The sequence below is a fragment of the Octopus bimaculoides genome, chromosome 14 (assembly GCF_046866305.1).
Source record: "Octopus bimaculoides isolate indiv1 chromosome 14, ASM4686630v1, whole genome shotgun sequence".
Taxonomy (NCBI): Eukaryota; Metazoa; Mollusca; class Cephalopoda; order Octopoda; family Octopodidae; genus Octopus; species Octopus bimaculoides.
This window is the reverse complement of record NC_142941.1, coordinates 27,756,635-27,777,410: the sequence shown is the minus strand read 5'-3', so window position 1 is coordinate 27,777,410 and position 20,776 is coordinate 27,756,635. Positions and strand designations below refer to the sequence as shown.

General features: G+C 38.1%; 1 protein-coding gene across 3 annotated transcripts in view; it reads right to left on the bottom strand.

Annotated features, from left to right (window-relative positions):
- Positions 1-20,776, bottom strand: part of LOC106878084 (VPS10 domain-containing receptor SorCS3) — a 1,080,069-nt gene that overhangs the window by 674,396 nt on the left and 384,897 nt on the right. For all 3 annotated transcript variants that reach the window (XM_089362577.1, XM_052972785.2, XM_089362576.1), the window contains exon 2: positions 17,948-18,012. In XM_089362577.1, the coding sequence (XP_089218703.1) occupies positions 17,948-18,012 (65 nt within the window). The remainder of the gene's footprint in view (positions 1-17,947; positions 18,013-20,776) is intronic.

Genomic DNA, 20,776 nt, shown 5'->3' with positions numbered 1-20,776 from the left:
CTGCACTCTTCAAAACTTGCACTAAGAATAAGGACAATGTAAAATTTCTACCTGCTTTTATAGCAAGTTGATGCAGGTGGCTTATCCCGTCCGCCTCTGACTTTTAGTTTATGCAATTGAAAAAAAACACATTATTTATGGTGTGTGTGTGTGTGTGTGTGTGTGTGCATGGGTGCGTGCGTGCGTGCATGCGTGTGTGTGTGTGTGTGTGTGTGTGTGTGTGTGTGTGTGTAACAGAGTCTGAGGTTTCCAAGACAGAGGATTATGCTAGTATTAAAAAAGACAAACAGAAAAGTGCTGGTATAAACATACACCAGAAAGTTCCCAAGAAAAGCACAGGACGATATTCAGGGACACACCACTTCGCACAGACAGGAACATTAAGGGAAATTGATTAATTACTATTGTCAAAGATTATAAAGAAAACAAATACCTTCTAATCCATGTATCAGTTTTAACAGATGACAATATTTTGCTAGAAGAGAGAAACTGTCAAAATATAAATAATAAGAAATAAAGATAACTGAAATGTAGGGACTGAAAACAGAAACAATTGCCATAGCAACAGATACCTTTGGGATGATTAACAAATGATACCAACAAATATATAACTCCACCCCATTATACAACATGGAGAAAAAATAGTATGACAAGACACTTCACTCATGTTCCACAGAATATATTCTATAGAGAAAACAAAAATAAATGCAAAACACTGTAATGATTTGATTTTGGTTGGGTAGAAAAAAACACAAAATAAAGATGAAATTTTACTGAAGGATGAGAAGAAGAAAGAATTATAAGAATAAATTTGATAATATACATAGCAACAATAAATGACTGCAATATTATGAAGAAGAAGCAAATTATGAAGTTAAGGAATGACACTCACTCAGCTGCTGAAGACAATATGACAGCTAACTGTTTCATATTTGTATATCTATCAATGAAATATGGTGACTATATGTTTCAATTGATTTTGAAAGTAATTTAAACTTTGGTGGAATTCTGTAAAACAACTAACTTTTTCATTTATTGATACTACCAGCTGGTGTTTGTAACAATTTAATGAAAAGTTCCGGCATCAAATTGATGCAGAGTTTTAATTTGAATATAAACAGTTTAATAATGACAGTTTTGTAATGATAAACCCATAGATGGTCTCAGGTGAGGTGGTATCAAAATACTTAAGGCTCATCATTTTATTTCAACTTGATATAAAATACAATCATGCACTACCACATCTGTGAAGACATTTCCAGGTCATCTAGAAGAATTGGCACAGAAAATAGCAATGCCTTGTTTGCAAATATTGTTAGCACATTCTTATAAAGTATTTGAATATAACAACAAACATCTGTTAAGAGAGACTGATCATATATCTTCAGGTAAGTGAAAGGCTTTTTGAAGAAAAACGACAGTTGCCCATTCAAACAAATCTCTCCTGTCCATGACACAAATGTTTAATCAAGGAACAGGCCACCACTTTGGTCCAATACACCTTAGCATCAGTATCACAGCAGACAGGTGTTGCTGCTAAAATAGAAAGAGACAGAAGAGATACTACAGGACATCTTGTTTGATCTTCTGATAGTTCTGCCAATCCAATGCATTGGTGCTTTTGTTTTTTTATCAATCTTGAAAGAATGAAAAGCAAAGTTGATGTTGATGGATTTGCACTCACAGTACAGGGTATCAGAACAAATACCATAATACATTATATTCAACACTCTAATAACTTTCCATTTTGATGCCTTAACCTATGAATAGTTTTGAAGATACGCACAATTCTTTGTTTTTGTGTCAAAAAAGAAATATCTGATTACCAAAACAAAGCATGAATGATGATGATGATATACCCTTATCAGACAAGTAGGCATGATGGGTGTATTGGGAATCATATATTTGTACCCCAGCGTCACTTTGATGGCATGCACTGCTCTCTCACTCAATAATAATAATAATGATAGTAATAATAAATGCCTTGATGCAGTACCAGACAGTGGCTCTCATCGCTTTTGATCTTAACTGATTGGAAGTGTTATCATGTACACGTTTTGTGTTGGTATAAAAGATGGGCTACAGCAAATATTCAGCTCCATACCACAGATTGCTTGTCAGTTGTTTGACCTTAACCACTTGAGCATGTTCCATAGTGACTGATGATATGTTCATCTCTGATCATGAGCAGAAGTAGTGATGAAGCATCATAGCCATGTGTCGATAGGAATTTTGATGGCTTTGAATAATTCACCTCTGGAAACCCTGGGTGTTTTGTTCAATATCCTTAAACGATCCTTATTCGGGGACCTTTTGAGTGGGATGGGCTACTTGAGCTGAAGAAAATTCTAACTGGGTCCCACCTGCAAAGTCATGCACTGTTTATCTTGATACGAGATCACTCTGTCACATACATATGGTTATGATGCATGTGCCTGGTGTACCCTTATCAGACGGGTAGTCATGATGGGTATAATGGGCTTCGTATATTTTACCCCAGTGTCACTTTGATGGCATGCACTGCTCTTTCAATCAACAACAATAATAATAATAGTTTCAAATCTTTGACACAAGGCCAGTAATTTTGGGGAAGGGGCTAGTTGATTATATCGACACCAGTCCTCAACTGGTACTTATTTTATTGACCCCAAAAAGCTGAAAAGGAAAGTAGATCGTGACAAAACTTGAATTTAGAATGTAAAGACAGGCAAAATGTTGCTAACCATTTTGCCTAGTGTGCTAACGATTCTACCGGCTCGCTACCTTAACAACAGCCACAGCAGCATCAGCAACAACAACAACAACAGCCACAGCAGCATCAGCAACAACAACAACAACAACCACAGCAGTATCAGCAACAACAATAACAACAACAACAGCCACAGCAGCATCAGCAACAACAACAACAACAACAGCCACAGCAGCATCAGCAACAACAACAACAACAACAGCCACAGCAGCATCAGCAACAACAACAACAACAACAGCCACAGCAGCATCAGCAGTAACAACAGCAATATCAACAATGGTTTCAAATTTTGGCACACGACCAGCAATTTTGGAAGATGGTTTAAGTCAATTACATTGACTCCAGTTCTCGACTAGTACTTATTTTATCAACCCTGAAAGGATGAGAGCCAAAGTCAACCATAGCAGAATTTGAACTCAGAACATAAAGACAGATAAAATGTCACTAAGCATATTATACTCAACATGCTAACAATTCTGTCAGATTACCAAAATTGGAAGTCCCCCTGGATCAGATTTGGTTCAGGGATTTTTGCTAAAATGTTTCACTGCACTTCATGATAAAATGAGCACACAACTAAATAGTTGTATTGAGACAAATGTTTATGAAGGATAACAAAAGGCAGGACAGTGTTGATATTGAAAGATAAAAATGAAAGAAATATTGTAAGCAACTACTGACTAGTAACTTGCCTTTCATTGATGTGGAAGTTGCTAAGCGGTGTTATTTCAAAGGATATACACAAGTATCTTGAGGAGGGAGATCTACTACCAGAAGAATAGAAAGGATGTAGGAAAGGTTCTAGGAACAAATGACAGGAAAAACTCTTAGCAACTGTATGGGTTGATTACTAAAAGGCACAATGCCTCAATATATTTGAGATGGCTTAGAATGTTGTCCAGCTTTTACCAAACAGTTTGCCAAAATGGAGAACTATACTAACACAAGGTCAAGATTAGTTAGGTGAAGTCAGCATAAGATGGGAAATATCCCTAGGGGATACACTCTCACCACTGCTATTTATGATTGCTCTTATCCCTCTTACTTTGATCTTCAGAGAGGCTAAATAATGCCTTAGATTTACCAGTGGTGAAAAAATAAACCACCTTCTGTTTATGGATGACTTGAAATTATTTGCCAAAAGTGAAGAGGCTTTAGTTTCATTAGTCCAGACTGTTATAGTTGTGAATGATGGCATTAGTAAGGAGTCTGGAATAGATAAATGTGTGGTGCTGCTAATGAGAAGGAAAATATCTGAGTCAGAAGAGGTTAAACTCCGAGATTAGACATCAATTCAAACAATAAATGAGAGTGACAGTTACAAGTGCCTAAATATGTTGGATGTAGAGAAAAGTCTCTGTCAAGAAAACAAAGAAGTGAGAAATGAATATCTCAAAACTGTAAGGAGGGAAAACATCTCTGCAGTAAACACAAGGGAGGTGTCTCTAATATGATATTCTGCAGCTTTCCTTAACTGAACTGAGGAAGAATTAAGAGGCAAATCGTAAAACCAGAGACAGTGTTCATTGTTATACCATAGAAGGAGGGGGAAAAGGAGTGATACCAATCGAAGAATGTGTAGGAATGGCAAAATGTGATATAAAAGAGAATGTGAGAAGCAACTCAGAAAGACTGATTTCAGCTTTAAGTGGAGAGGAGAAAGAAGCTGTGGAGACTGCAATGGAATACAAAAAGAAAACAAGAGCAAGAAGGAAACATCTGGGGAAATGAACTACATGGTTAGCATCTCAAACAAGCATTGCAGCAGATGATTCTTGGTTATGAGTGAAGAAAGAACTTCAGAAACAGGACTCATAATGGTTGCTCAAAGCCAGTCATTGGAGCAAATATCATTAAGGCAAAAACAGACATTCTGTGAAAAGTGCAAAGTGCAGAGTATGTAATGAGAAGGAGGAATCCATTATGGAGTCCTTTAGCCAGAAGAAAATAGGTGCAGACACAATTGTGTGGCCAAGACACTTATACTAGGACACGCTACAGCAAAGGGGATTTAAAGTAAGAAGAAAATGGTACTAACGTTAACCAGATAGTGTAATAGAGAATGACTAGCATAAGGTTTTATGGAATTTTAATGTACAGACTTAATCACAAACTTCATGCAAGGCAACCAGATATTATCATTCGGGTCAAGGGGGAAAAAAGAGTGCATCATCATAGATGTGGCTATATCTGTGGACATGAATGTAGCAGTCAAAGAATAGATAGAAGAAAATAAGAAAATACCAGGATTTGGTTAAGGAAATGTGAAGACTGTAAGAAATTTCTACAAAAGTAATCCCAGTTCTTATAGGTGCCCTAGGTATTGTCACTAACACACTTAACAGTTTCTTTATCGAAAGTTGTGTAACTATGAGAGTAGCATTAAGTCAGAAATCTGCTCTATTGGGAACAGTAAGGATTGTAAGAAAAGACGTCAATATCTAAAGAAACTGGTTGTAACCCAGCATCAAGGACATCGATTGCGAATGTAAAACCTTTGTGCACACCGTGAATAATATTAACACAATAATAATAACCCTTTCTACTCTAGGCACAAATCCTGAAAAATGTCTAGGGGAGGAGGCAAGTTGATTACATCTACCCCAGTGCTAAACTGGTACTCATTTCATTGCTCCCCACCCCAAAAGAATGAAAGGCAAAATCTTGGTAGAATTTGAACAATAAAACTGGAGGAAATACTGCTAAGCATTTTGTCAAATGCAGAAACAGTGCTGTCAGCTTGCAGGAGGATGATGATGTTGATCTTCATTTTGCTTGTTGGCATTTGGAAGACCTTGTCTTTCAAGAAAGAAACAATCACTTTATTTTATCAACCAACTTCTTTGGATACATCTATGTTTATGGTACTGTGATTTTACCCATATTACAAGATCCAGTCACACAGATAACAACATTACTTGTCACAAACATTACTCCTACAGTTCAGCAGGTCTAAATAATTGATCCCCAGATTGACCCTTCTTACTTTTGTATTTGCATTTGAACTCGTCACTGGAAACTCTCCAGAAAAGTTTTTATTTTACCAATTCAGCATGTGAGCCTCGTATTTCTTCCTCATCACAGGATGTTAGGATGGTGTTACTAGTTTCTGTTGTTAGACAATGGAATTATAACTCACTTCTTTCCAGGACTGAGAATAAAATTATTTTTACTGCTTTTTCAGAGTTTTGATTGAGGGTGCTCCAGAAGCTGAGACTTCTTACTATTGTTAATGTTTCTGCTAGCCTTCATTATTTTTGTTTCTGGGTTTCTTACCTGTCTTTCTAGTTCTTCAGGACAAGGGGTTCTGAAGTGACTCTTAAAATGACAAATGTATCAACAATACTTTTTGTCCTGTAGCATCAATATCATGGCCTGTGTCTCAGTTCCCTCAATTGGGTACAGTTTTACTATGGCTTTCTGGCTTTGTGAGGTCGTTAAGGTTTGTAAATCTATTTTAAGGCACCCTGACCGCATGTTACTTTCCATTGGCTCTCACTGCAATGTTAACACCTAGCCAAGGATCTATATCATATCCAATGTCTCTTATCATCACGCTTGTATTTCCTTGCTTTATGTATTTTCACCTCTTCCACATCTGCAAATTCCGTAGCACCAGCTTTTGACACCTTTGGAAAAAGGTCAGGATCAATTTCCAACTGTTCTTTCAGTTCACAACATGCATTCAGTTGTGACTACTTTAGATCTTCTGTGAGCAAGTGAGGCACAAATTTTCTCCAACTCTTTTCATTCGCAATTCTTTGCTCAAAATTCATTGGTAGGAGCTCCAGTCAAATCAACAAGTTTGTCAATTGTTCAATGACGATCCTCCAAGATCAGTTCATGAATTTTCATGATGTTTTTATTTGTTCGGGAGGTCAACAGTTGTCCTGAACAAGGTTGATCTTCAAGCGATAAGTAACCATTTCTAAAGCATGGAAATCACTCATAATTTTGTGCTTTCCTCATGGCAGTGTCTTTGTAAGCTATTTGAATCATGACAACTGTTTTGGCCAGAGTTTTCCCCAGCCCAGCAGAAAACAGAATATCATGGAAGTATGCTGTTCCTTCATTTCAGCTATTGCAAAAATCGACAAACATGGGAGAAGCACTGCAAAACAAAGATGTTGGTAGATTGAGTATATACTAATGTTGTTAGAGTGTATTGGTAGAGAGTATATATCAGTCTTGTTAGAGTGCACATATCACTATTGTTAAACTGTATACACCAGCATTGGTAGAGTCAATATGATAATGTTGGTAAACTGTTTACATCAGTATTTGTAATGTATATACTAGTCTTGGTAGACGGTATACACCGGTGTTGTTAGAGTGTTTATACTCATGTTTGTACAGTCTATATACTTGTAATGGGTGAGTACATATCAGTGTTGATAGAGCATATATAATTATGTTAGAAGACTGTATATACCAGTGTTGGTAGAGTGTATATAGCAATATTAGTAGAATAATATATAGCAAAGTTGGTTGAAAATAAAGCATCAAGAAATAAAGGAAACAGAGCAAATCAACGTCACAGAACATTACACTTAGTAAACTTGGAAAACTTAGAAAATGAAATAATTAGATATAAGTGTAGCCACAAAGATTAATGATGATGTATGGAAGGAGAGTGAAAAAGGAAAGTAATACATGATCAGTTTATAGAATGTTTTGCACACTAGGTTTCATTGTCTACAACACATTATTATGTTTAGTACACCAGTATACCACTGCCCATACTATATGATTGTATTACAATATTCACAACACCACTATGCCACTATCTGTACTATACCACAATTTCACAACCCATAATGTGCCACTGGCTGGTTGCTAACATAGATAGCTTTGGAGATAAAGTAATGAAAGCAATAATGACTGTCAGTATTGATGATGGTAATGATCAAGATGTGACTGATGAGGAAGTAGAGATAGAAGAAGAATAGAGAGATGAAGGAAACAGGAGAAGTGGAAGAAGAGACTGTCAGATATGATAACAATGCTATTACAATCAATGATGATAGTGATAGATGTAAGAATGATTGCACTGATACTGCTGAAGGTGATGATAATAATGCTACTGCTGATGATGCTGATAATGTCATCAGTGATGATGGCAATGGTATTCCAATTCAAAGCACTACCAACACAGTCAAACAGTGACATTGGAAAAAAAAAAAAAAAACAGATGAATCAATGACTGGAATAAACAAAATATTTTTGATAAATTTGTTGATTGTTAGAGAATTTGATGGTGGAGTAAGGATGTGACCAGAAGGATCGTATCAAGAAATATATGGTTAATTTGATGGTATGTTTTATTGAAGGTCTTGAAGAACTACATGGAAATTGATAACAATCAAGTCAATCACACATACATACGTACACACACACATACGTATACATTGCTTGTTTTCATGTCAGTTTTTCTATGAAAGAATGAATTTGATGAACATGTTATTAAGGCATTGCTTTATACTTGGATGCCCTTCCTATTTTTCAAGCAAGGGATCTCTTATTTCACACAAAGGCATAAAGCAATGGCGGATTAATTACCAGGGGAAATGACAATAACATCAAAACTTGTAGCACAGCAATTTTCAGAAAGCACAAATTGACCTATTGAGTCAAGTACATCAACATCAAAATGGAAATCAAATGAAAATTGTAGTTGTGATACCCGTATCAGTGACATGTAGTTGTGATACCCGTGCTGATGCCAGCGCCACCTTGACTGGCTTCTGTGCCGGTGGCACGTAAAAAGCACCAACCGATCGCGGCTGTTGCCAGCCTCCCCTGGTCCTTGTGCCGGTGGCACATAAAAAGCACCCACTACACTCACGGACTGGTTGGTGTTAGGAAGGGCATCCAGCTGTAGAAACACTGCCAGATCAGACTGGAGCCTGGTGCAGCCTCCTGGCTTCCCAGACCCTGGACGAACCATCTAACCCATGCTAGCATGGAAAACGGATGTTAAACGACGATAATGATGATGATGACAAATGTAAACAAATACAGAAACACATGTGTGCACACATAACTATCTATTCATGCATGCACACGCGCACGAGCACACACACACAAACAAACAAACATGTATAACAGGCTTCTTTCAGATTCAATCTAGAAATCCTTTAATAAGGTTTTGGTCAACCAGTGGCTACAGAAGAAGACAGTTGCTGAAAGTGCCACATATTGGGACTGAACTTAATACCAACTAGTTGAGAAATGAACTTCATAACTACACAGCCATGCTTGCACCTCTGTAGGTACATATGTGTTCGTTGCTTAAAATATAACATTACCAGCTGCTAGAATTTCCTTTGAAAATTGCAATTATTCTGTATGTAAATGCAAAGAACAAACTAAATTTCATGAATTTTCTCCAAATTGTAATTAATTCTATCTTTAATTTTAATGAAATGTCTCATTAACAAGCAAAGTGTTGACGATTTCTAAAAAGAATGAAATAATGCTATACATGGTTATTACCAATTAAAAATTGTAATCACTAGTCATAAGTAAACACACACACACAAAAAAATAAATAGGCGAACCCTATGCATTTTTTCCTTGTAATTTCATAATTTCAAATTAAAATTTCTATTCTCACCTCATGTTGTGAGGGGATGGTTATTTTCTTTGTATTAATGACGATCCCACAAGGGAACCACATATATTCCCCAGCTGTATTAATAGAGAATGGTAGAATGTTTGAGAGGTAAGACTGTCAGTAGTTAGGTATGGTACAACTTGTATATGTGATTGTATGTATATGTAACACACACACACACACACACACACACACACACACACACACACACGACAACTGTTAACAGCCAAGACTGGGGCAAAATACTAAAGTCTGTCAATTTTTGACATTATAAACATACCTGTCCACTCTACCCAATGTACTGAATTCTTTCGTACCGGTGGCACGTAAAAGCACCCACTACACTCTCGGAGTGGTTGGCATTAGGAAGGGCATCAAGCTGTAGAAACTCTGCCAAGTTAGATTGGAGCCTGGTGTAGCCATCTGGTTCACCAGTCCTCAGTCAAATCGTCTAACCCATGCTAGCATGGAAAGCGGACGTTAAATGAAGATGATGATGATGATGATGATTTGCACTACATAAAATATATCTTTATATACATTACAACTCTTACATTATGATACACATACATGTGTACATGTGTATGTGTGAGATAAAGCAATCAGCTTAATATAAATTATCAACTTTCTTGAGTGAAAGGAAAAAAATGGTTCACATCTGTATTGAATCTTCATCAAGAACCCATGTAGTAATGTGATTGTGAATGTGTGTGTGTGTGTGTGTGTGTGTGTGTGTGTGAGAGAGAGAGAGAGAGAGAGAGAGAGAGAGAGAGAGAGAGAGAGAGAGAGAGAGAGAGAGAGAGAGAGAGAGAGGTTTGAATTTCACATTCGCTGTCATCCATTGTTTAGAATACATAGGCAAGTATATTGGAAACCTGAATGGGAACAATATATATGATCTGATCAGTAAGTATACAGACTGTTGCTACAGTAACGAAGCTAAAATATGCAGAGTGAAGCCGCTTGGCACACATTGACCTCGAACTCTGCAGTGCATGCTCACTAAGTTTTAACATTCTAGCTTACTTCCGCTGTTTACAGTAGTGATTGGAAGGAAGGTGTGTAGTGTGTGCTCATTGCATTGACCATAACAGAGAAAGTTGAGTAGAGAATCTGCATCAAATTTTGCCAAAAGCTTGATGATATCTGCTCAGAGTCCTACACAAAGTTTTCAAAAAGCTTTCATCATTCTCAACACAATCAAGAAGATCTTGTGCAACTGAAACCCGAGTGTCTTTTTGGTCAACTGAATGTAGTGTTGGCACAAACTTGGCAGATATGCATCTCATACCCAAATCTTCAATGATTATGGACTGGACTGAACTGAACCGTAACTAATCTGCACATCCTCTGGCGATTTGACGATTTCCCCTCACAGCTGCACACATCTATGATGTTTATCTCAGTTCTGATGGCTGCAAGTCTCCCAAAACATTCATCAATATCAACATTTTTTCAGCCATCTTGGAAACGTCTGAAGCACTTGTACACTTGTGTGAAGCTCATACACTCCTCTCCATACACTTTCTGCAACTTTGCACGGGCCTCTGAGCAGGTATTGCCATGACAACTTTCTCTGTCATGGTCAATGCGATGATCACAGGCTACACACCTTCCTTCCAAGCACTGCTGTAACCAGCAGAAGTGAGCTAGAATGTTAGAACTTTGAGTGCATGCACAGCATTGTTCAAGGTCAATCTTTGCCAAGTGGCTTCACTCTGCATGCTTTAGCTTCATTACTATGGCAACAGTCCAGATACTTTTTGATCAAACCTCATATAGTTGGTGGAAAAAGAGAACAAAAAAAGATGATGAAAGAGAGAAAACGATGCACTTTCCTATAATTGTAAGGGAGTGGGTAGACTTGTGCTGGTTGATCTTTGGAATTCACCAGAGGGTTTGTGATAAAATGTGAAGGTGAAAATTAAACAGTCAGTCAAAAGCTTATCTTCACTTTGGTTATAAGGACTCAAGCAAAATTTTGATATGATGAGTATCACAAACAGTTTGTGTTCACACCAATGTACTCTTGTTTATGCCAAATATCCTACAGAACTTATTTCTAAGAGCTAATTTAATAGATAATGGGTACAAATTAAAACTGAAATTAATAATGCAACTACACAAGGTTATGTGTTTGTAAAAATGTGTACATATGTATCTAAGCAAAACTGTATGTGTTCAGATGAGGCTTTAATAAGCAAAGAATTTTGGAAACTGGATGAAGGTTGTAAAATTCAACACTTTCTTACATACACATTCACCATTCTTTATTCCTTCCTTTACCTCCAAATTAAACATTCTTACAGTATTTAACATTATTTTACTTTCAAATCAAACATTCCAGACCCCACACATTTCTCTACTAATCCTTATCAAATTTCACAATGATTTTCTATTTTATAATAAGGTTCTTCTCTCCAAACCTTTACCTAAGTGGTTGCAGCTCTGCCAATTCAAGGCCCCCTACCCACAAGGTCTTCTAATAATGCTTTTCTAACACCAAGTCATTATTATTATTATTATTATTATTATTATTATTATTATTGTGCAAGCTGTATATTTGCTGTAGACCATCTTTTATACCAACACAAAACATGATAACACTTCCAATCAGTTAAGATCAGAAGCTACAAGAGTCACTACCTGGTACTGCATCAGGGCATTTATTTACTCTTTTACTTGTTTCAGTCATTTGACTGCGGCCATGCTGAGCACCGCCTTTAGTCGAGCAAATCAACCCCAAGACTTATTCTTTGTAAGCCTAGTACTTATTCTATCGACCTCTTTTGCTGAACCGCTAAGTTACGGGGACATAAACACACCAGCATCGGTTGTCAAGTGATGATGGGGGGCAAACACAGACACACAAACACACACACACACACATATACATATATACGACGAACTTCTTTCAGTTTCCATCTGCTAAATCCACTCACAAGGCTTTGGTCAGCCCGAGGCTACAGTAGAAGACACTTGCCCAAGGTGCCACGCAGTGGGACTGAACCCAGAACCATGTGGTTGGTAAGCAAGTTACTTACCACACAGCCACTCCTGTGCCTATGAGCCACTCCTACGCCTAATTATTATTATTATTATTATCAATAATTAAGATGGCGAAGTGGCATGTTCATTAGTGTACTGGACAAATTGCTTAAAGGCATTTCCTTTGGCTGTTTATATTTAGAGTTTAAATTCCACTGAGGTCAATTTCACCTTTCATTCTTTTGGGGTCAAGAAATTACCAGTCAAGTACTGGGATTAGTGTAATCAACTTGCCCACTTCCCTCAAAATTGCAGGCCTTGTGCCAAAATTAGAAAGAATTACTATTATTGTTAATAGTATGTCCCAAATCTGAAGCCATTATGAATAATGTGCTATCAGTTGTCCTCCTTGTGGCTAATAAAGAAATTGTTATTGTTATTATTGCTATAGTTCTAATTGTTATTGCTATTTTCATTATTCCTAACAATAAAATTTTGCTGTTAACATTCAGAAGAAATGCTCATGTCACTCTGAAAATCTAACAAAGAAATAATTTAAAATTCTTCACTATTTCAGACATGACATTCTACAGAAATGGCACAGCACCAACAAGTCTTCATTTAACTGCCAACTGAAGATTTGACAAGTGGTTGTTTTTTTGTTTTTCTTCCTTTGTTCCTTTATAATGGTGGTGGTAGAGAAGGTATTGATAGTGATGAGTGGGGGGTGGTGATAGGATGTGACAGTCAGTGTGTGTTGAGAAATTAGTGGTCATAACAGTAGCGATTGTGATGGCTAGTAATGGGTGGTGGTGGTGGTGGTGGTGGTGATGATGCTGGTGGTGGTAGTGGTGGTGGTAGTAGTGATGCTGGTAGCAATAATAATGGTTGTGGAGTTAGATTAGTATTAGTTGTGTAGTGCTGAAGGCAATGGTATCAGTACTAGTGTTACTTGAGGTGGTGGTGGCAATTGTGAGAATAGTAATATCAGTACTCATTTGGCAGAGATGGTGGTAGTGATATGCTTGTAGGGGTGGTAGTGCTTGTAGGGGTGGTAGTGTTTTGTAGTAGTGTTAGTTATAATGGAGATTGTGTTGTTGTGGTGGTAGTTGTAGTGGTGCTAATATTTATGATAGTAATAATGGTGGGTAAGGGGTTTTTTGTGGTGGTAGTGTTGGTAGTGATAAGTGGTAGGTGTTTGCAATGGCAGCAGTGGCAGTAGCAGGAGGAAATATTGGCCAGTTCTAGTGATGGCAGAATTTCAAAACTGAGAAATGCTTCATTGATTTTCAGAGGTGAGTTGAATTCTTATTACAGGAAATTTACCAATAGTAACCTATTGTTCTATCCCAAGGTGAGTTATCTCACATCCATTAATACAACAGATATCAGAAATAAATTTTGATGACCCAGAGGTCTGTGGAACTTGATATGATGATGATGATGATGGTGGTGGCAGTCATCATGGTAAAGACATGATGTTGGTACTGCTGTTGATAATGATGATGAAGAAGAGGAAGGAAGAGAATGATGATGATGATGATAATGATGATGATGAAGAGGAGGAAGAGAATGATGATGATGATGATGATGAAGAGGAGGAAGAAGAGGATGATTAATGATGATGAAAATGATTATGATGATAATGGTAATTGTGGTGATGATAACCATAATATGATGATGATCCTGCTGCTGATGATATTACTTTTGCTTTTATCCCTATTCTTGCCATGATCATCCCATCAGTTTAGGGGTGTCTAAGTGTATCTAATATGCACATATGCTAGGACACAACAACCTCCTAAGCAGACCGAGTGCAGATATGAATAGCATATGGGAACCGGTATTGAGGAAGGATAGAAAAATATTAGATTTATAAGCCCTAAATTCACTCCATAATTGCCCACAGGCATATGGCGTAGTGGTTAAGAGCGCGGGCTACTAACCCCAAGATTTTTAGTTCGATTCACAGCAGCGACCTGATTAATAATAGTAATAATAATAATAATATAATAATAGTAACATCGTTAGGAATGAGAACCCAGGTTCAAAATTTCCCCAAGACACCTGACAAAGGCTGGAGGGTATATCAGCCAAAACGTTATGTTAACAACAAACAAGATGAGGACAAATATCCGTCAAATGTAAATAATGTAAATAATGTATCTAATATGTTTATTCGTTTTTTAAAACGACACATTGTTATTTTGGGGAGATTTGGTTACTATTTCCAGCACTTCAGCAGCCACACAGTTGTGAAAGCCAGCATGGTAAATACGGAAGAGAAAAACCACACCAAAACAACATGTAAAACATTCATAGTGCTATACTGCTCTCTCTCTCTCTCTCTCTTTCTCTCTATCTCTCTCTTTCTCTCTCTCTCTCTCTCTCTCTTTCTCTCTATCTCTCTCTTTCTCTCTCTCTCTCTCTCTCTCTCTCTCTCTCTCTCTCACTCTGCATGCATGTGTGCCTGCATGCGTGAGTGTATTATTCTCATTAAATTCCAATCCGTGTTTCTATTGGATAAGTGTCCTCTAATGTAGAATTTTTGTGCATTTAGGATGAATATGTACTGCAACTGAATGAACTAAATATTTAATGGACAAATACAGGTACATCAAATTGCATGACATAAATTCTTGAATTATTAAAATAATCTCAGCCTCTAGAGAATGTCTTACAATTACCAGAATAGCAATTGAGATCTGCTCCATGTGAGAAGAGGAGATAATCCCAAGATTCAAAAATTCCTTGAAGTTGATATGTCATTAACAAAATGGTCAGGCTTATTATTTTCTGGAGACATCATCAGCACAACAATTTCCCATCTTATCCCATGTAACAAAGGGACTTAGATTTACACACATACAAAAGAGTAGGTCGCATTACCAAGGCTAACTTATGACCCAAGTAATTAGCATAATTGAAACAAAAATAAGTTAAGAGAAATAACTGAGAGTGGCTTGCAACATGCCTTTGAACAACTGGGCAAATACAGGTATATCAAATACTATCCAACATAAATTATTGATTTATTACAATTATCTCTGCTTGTAGGGGATGTGTTACTATTACCAAATAGCAATTAGGCAGAGATCGTTTGATAAAACAAAAGAGTGATGAATGTGGAAAAGGAGCAGAGAGTAGTATTAAGAATGAAGGATGGCTATCAAATGAAATGGTTGTGGGTAGTGTGAAAGATAAGTGCACCAAGGAGAAACTGGTGAAGTATGCCATTCTGCTCACATGTAGCACAACAGCAGAATACTGCAATTAGGCATGTGATGAAGGGGTCAAAGATAGATAGAGAGAGTGCGTGTGGGAATGACAAAATTGAAGGAGGTGATGGCAACATTGAGGCTGTGCACATATAAATACAATGTACTCGCAGGATCTGTTTTAGCAGCATAGGTACATTTTCTCAATCATTCCAGTCCTTTGTCATCTCCTCCATGTGCTTTAAAGGTACTGAAATCAGTTTTCACCATTTCACCCCAGTTCTTTCTAGGTCTCTCTCTTCCACAAACTCTAATAAATTAAGTGATTAGTATTTACTTATGCAGCTGTCCTCATCCATATGCATCACATACTAGGCTCCACCTGCATACTACACCTATATACTACATCTAATTATAATTTATCTCTCAACACATCTAATTTTGTCATTCCAGTGCCCCTGGACTGGCTCATGTGCGGGAGACACATGAAATCTATCGAGCGGGATCATTGCCAGTGCCGCTGGACTGGCTCATGTGCGGGCGACACATGAAATCTTTCGAGCGAGATCGTTGCCGGTGCCCCTGGGCCGGCTCCTGTGCGGGTGACACATGAAATTTCTTCGAGCGAGATCGTTGCCGGTGCCCCTGAACTGGCTCTTGTGCGGGTGGCACATAAGATGCACCATTTTGAGCGTGACCGTTGCCAGTACCACCTGACTGGCCTTCGTAGGGGTTTTCGAGCGAGTTCGTTGCCAGTGCCCCTGGACTAGCTTTTGTGTCGGTGGCACATAAAATACACCATTTCCCCCCTCACTGATATGATGCCCCGCTTGCTAGATCAACTGGTTATTAAAAACAAAGCTCAATATTTCTCTAGCCATCGCTCATCGTCTCTTTTTAACCAAATCCAGTGGCTAGCCTTCTCCACTGTAGTTTGGATATCACTCATGGTGGTATTTACCTTACGATGAGTTAGGCCTAACGATAACAGCAGTCATCACACACTGTGTCCAACAAACCCTCTACATCCAACTTCAATTGGAAAATGCTCCGCTTTCCAGCCTGTCTTCACATTTCTTGAGAAGGTTTACATAATGGTCAATCTTTCAAGCCCACACAGTGTCCATGTTATCTTCATGAGGAACTGTTAACTGGACTAGATTTACAATTTTCCTTCTTTCACACCACATTAAAATGTCCGTTTTTTCCGTAACTGGGATGGGAAAGAATACCTGGCACCCAGGTAAATCTGCAGTCACTTCCCTATAGCCGTTCCACTTTTTATCTCTCACAGGAAGTTTCTTGTTCTGCTTCTTGAAACGGATCCATTGACCTGAGTGCATGAAGGTAATAAAATCTCTAGATGGTACTTTCAACGGTTGAGATGAATTTGGTTCTTCATAGCATTCAAGATAACCTTTCAGTGTTCCGACCTTTCCGCATTTGCATATGCCATTCTCTGAGATGTTCCATCTTACTAGATTCGTAGGTGATGGCAAAACATCATAGGATGAACGAATCAGAAAACTTAGCCGAAATGTCGTCCACTTCCATATCTCATCCCAACGTATTTTCCTCTCAACAACATGTTCTTCCCATCTCTTCATCTGTCCTTGTTGACTACATCAGATCAAATGAAGTTCTCTTCTCTCTGCTTCTCTATGTATGCTCTAAAACCATTTGTTACACATTCCAAAAGTATAAAGCCATAAACAGATTTTGAATAGACATTTCTGTACATCTTAATTCTATTCTAATAGTTTAAGCTGAAAGAAGGGGTTGTGATAATAGCTTTTGTGGGCCTCTACAATATCTGTGGTAAAGGTGCATGGCCTAGTAGTTAGGGTGTCACATGATCATAAGATCATGGTTTTGACTCCTGGACTGGGTGATGCATTACATGCTTTGAGCAAAATACTTCATTTCATGTTATTCTGCAATCAATTTGACATCTGACATGTAACACACTGAGCACCTGTACAGACAACATCAATTTGGTGGAAAGAATGAGCAAATGTACAGTACAAACATTTGATCATCATCATCATCATCATCATCGTTTAACGTCCGCTTTCCATGCTAGCATGGGTTGGACGATTTGACTGAGGACTGGTGAAACCGGATGGCAACACCAGGCTCCAAAACAAATTATCTGTGCATGTTGTTCAGCAAGAAGTTGTGTCTGTCATTTACAACAAGAGAGTTTGCCACAATATCTGTGACACTGACCCAGTCAAGATTCTTCTTGAATAGCTGCAAATTGGTGGCTGCAGAAAAAAGAAAAAATACACAGGGCAAAGAGAGAATTTCAGTGGGATGAGATTTATAAGAGGAAAGACTGGGATTTGCCAAATATATTTTTAAATGTATACTTACTGCCAAAGTGAGCTCTCCACTACTTGTCCAGAAGGATCATGATCACGAGTAAGAACGAATATCACCTGGAAATAAAATAAAAATGAAATTTAGCAATTATAAATTTTGGGTTTTATTTTCTATAGATTTTGTTTTTCCTACATGAAATATATTAACACTTAAGCATAGATTTTTTTTCCACGCAGATGGTGACACTGAGTAACTTATTCTCTAAACTATACTGCTTTCCAATGTTAAGAGGCTTGACTATTTACTAAGAAATTTTCAAATTTTCACATAACTATTTTAGTAAGTATGGTAATGTCTATATTTTTCTAATGAGATCATAATAAAGCTGAAATATGTATAGAGTTATTGCCTTTATTTGCTGGAATAATTTAGATATTGTGTAAGTGACTGACTAATACAATAATAACGACATTCAACAACAACAATCTACAGGCATACAACAACAGATATATGATAGATATACAAGAAAGTAATATAAAATTGCTTTTATTAAACCTAAGCATAAAGACAAACAATATAATAGCTCTGTTCTGACATGAGTGCTTTCATAACATTAACTGAAAAACAGGAAAAGTTGCAGCACCACCCAATACACTTCTCTATAAAAAAAAAACATGTCAAAACCTATCAAAAACTATTACCTAAAAAACCTACCAAAATCTACCAAAAAGTATTACTACAAAAAACAAAAAACTTTATCAAAGTCACAGATGGAAAATTTACCATTATGGAAATGACCAAAAGGAAGAACAGTTCCCCAACAATTATGAATTTAAGACAGCTAAATGTCCGCCACCTAACCCATTGTTACAACCCTTCGAAGATTACCTAATTATAATGATCAACAGAATAAACTTCAACAAGCAAAACAACAAACTGGAAAAGACGCTGAAACAGAAAATCAACGACATTAAAACAAGCCCAAATATATTTGTAAAATCAGATAAGGCAAACAAACTCAACCACTTTCTTTCTAATGCAATCGTCATTGCATACATCATCAACATCATCATCATCATCATCATCATCGTTTAACATCTGCTTTCCATGCAAGCATGAGTTGGATGATTTGACTGAAGACTAGCAAACCAGATGGCTGCACCAGGCCCCAATCTGATCTGGCAGAGTTTCTACAGCTGGGTGCCCTTCCTAACACCAACCACTCCAAGAGTGTAGTGGGTGCTTTTATGTGCCACTGGTATGAGGGCCAGTCAGGCGGTACTGGCAACGGCCATGCTCAAATAGTGATTTTACGTGCCACCTGCACAGGAGCCAGTCCAGCAGCACTGACAACAAGCTCACTTGAATGTTTTTTTCAAATGCCACCGGCACAAGTGCCAGTAAGGCGACACTGGTAACGATCATGCTCAAATGGTGCTTTTTACGTGCCACCAGTGCGGAAGCCAGACAGCTGCTCTGGCAATGATCATGCTTGGATGGTACTGTTAGCGCTCCACTAGCACGGGTGCCAGCCATCGAATTTGGTTCGATTTCAATTTCACTTGCCTCAACAAGTCTTCGCAAGCAGAGTTTAGTATCCAATGAAGAAAAGGTATGCATAAATGGGCTAGTTACACCCCTAGCAAAGGCCACGGGTTATGGTCTCACTTGGCTTGCCGGGTCTTCTCACGCACAGTATATTTCCAAAGGTCTCGGTCACTAGTCATTGCCTCGGTGAGGCCTAATGTTCAAAAGTCGTGCTTCACCACCTCATCCCAAGTCTTCCTGGTCTACCTCTTCCACAGGTTTCCTCAACCACTAGGGTGTGACACTTTTTCACACAGCTATCCTCATCCATTCTCGCCACATGACCATACCAGTGCAATCGTCTCTCTTGCACACCACAACTGATGCATCTTAGGTCCAACTTTTCTCTCAAGGTACTTACAGTCTATCGAGGAGTATGCACACTGACATTACACATCCATTGGAGCATACTGGCTTCATTCCTTGTGAGCTTACACATGTCCTCAGCAGCCATGGCCCATGTTTCACTGCCATATAGCATGGCTGTTCATACACATGTGTCATACAGTCTGCCTTTTACTCTGAGCGAGAGGCTCTTTGTCACCAGCAGAGGTAAGAGCTTTCTGAACTTTGCCCACGCTATTCTTATTCTAGCAGCTACATTTTCAGCGCACCCTCCCCCGCTATCACCTAGATAATGGAAGCTATCAACTACTTCTAGTTTTTCTCCCTGGAATGTGGCAAAAATTGTTTTCTGCACATTTTCAGTGTTTATTGTTCCTGAACATCTGCCACATACAAAAACTATCTTCCTAGTTGGCCTTCCTTTGATATTGCTGCACCTCTTATGTGTCCATAGCTTACACTGGGTACATCTTATAGAGTTTCTACCTACATTTTTTCTACAGATTGAGCAGGACCATCTACCTGAAGGGGTTTGTGGTTTGTCTGCTTTCCTACTTATTAGGATTTTGGTTTTAGCTAGGTTGACTCTAAGGCCCTTCGATTCTAATCCTTGCTTCCACATCTGAAACTTCTCCTCTAGGTCTGATAGTGACTCAACAATTAGTGCAAGGTCATCAGCATAGAGGAGCTCCCAGTGGCATCCTGTCTTGAATTCCTCTGTTATTGCCTGGAGGACTATGATAAATAAGAGGGGGCTGAGGACTGAACCTTGGTGGACCCCTACCTCTACCTGGAATTCTTCACTGTACTCGTTGCCAACCCTCACCTTACTGACAACGTCCCTGTACATGGCTCACACAGCTCTCACAAAATATGTACATATATAAAATGAATAAAACACAGCTTTTGTAGGGAAAAACGGAAAGATACAACTTGGATTTAGAATAA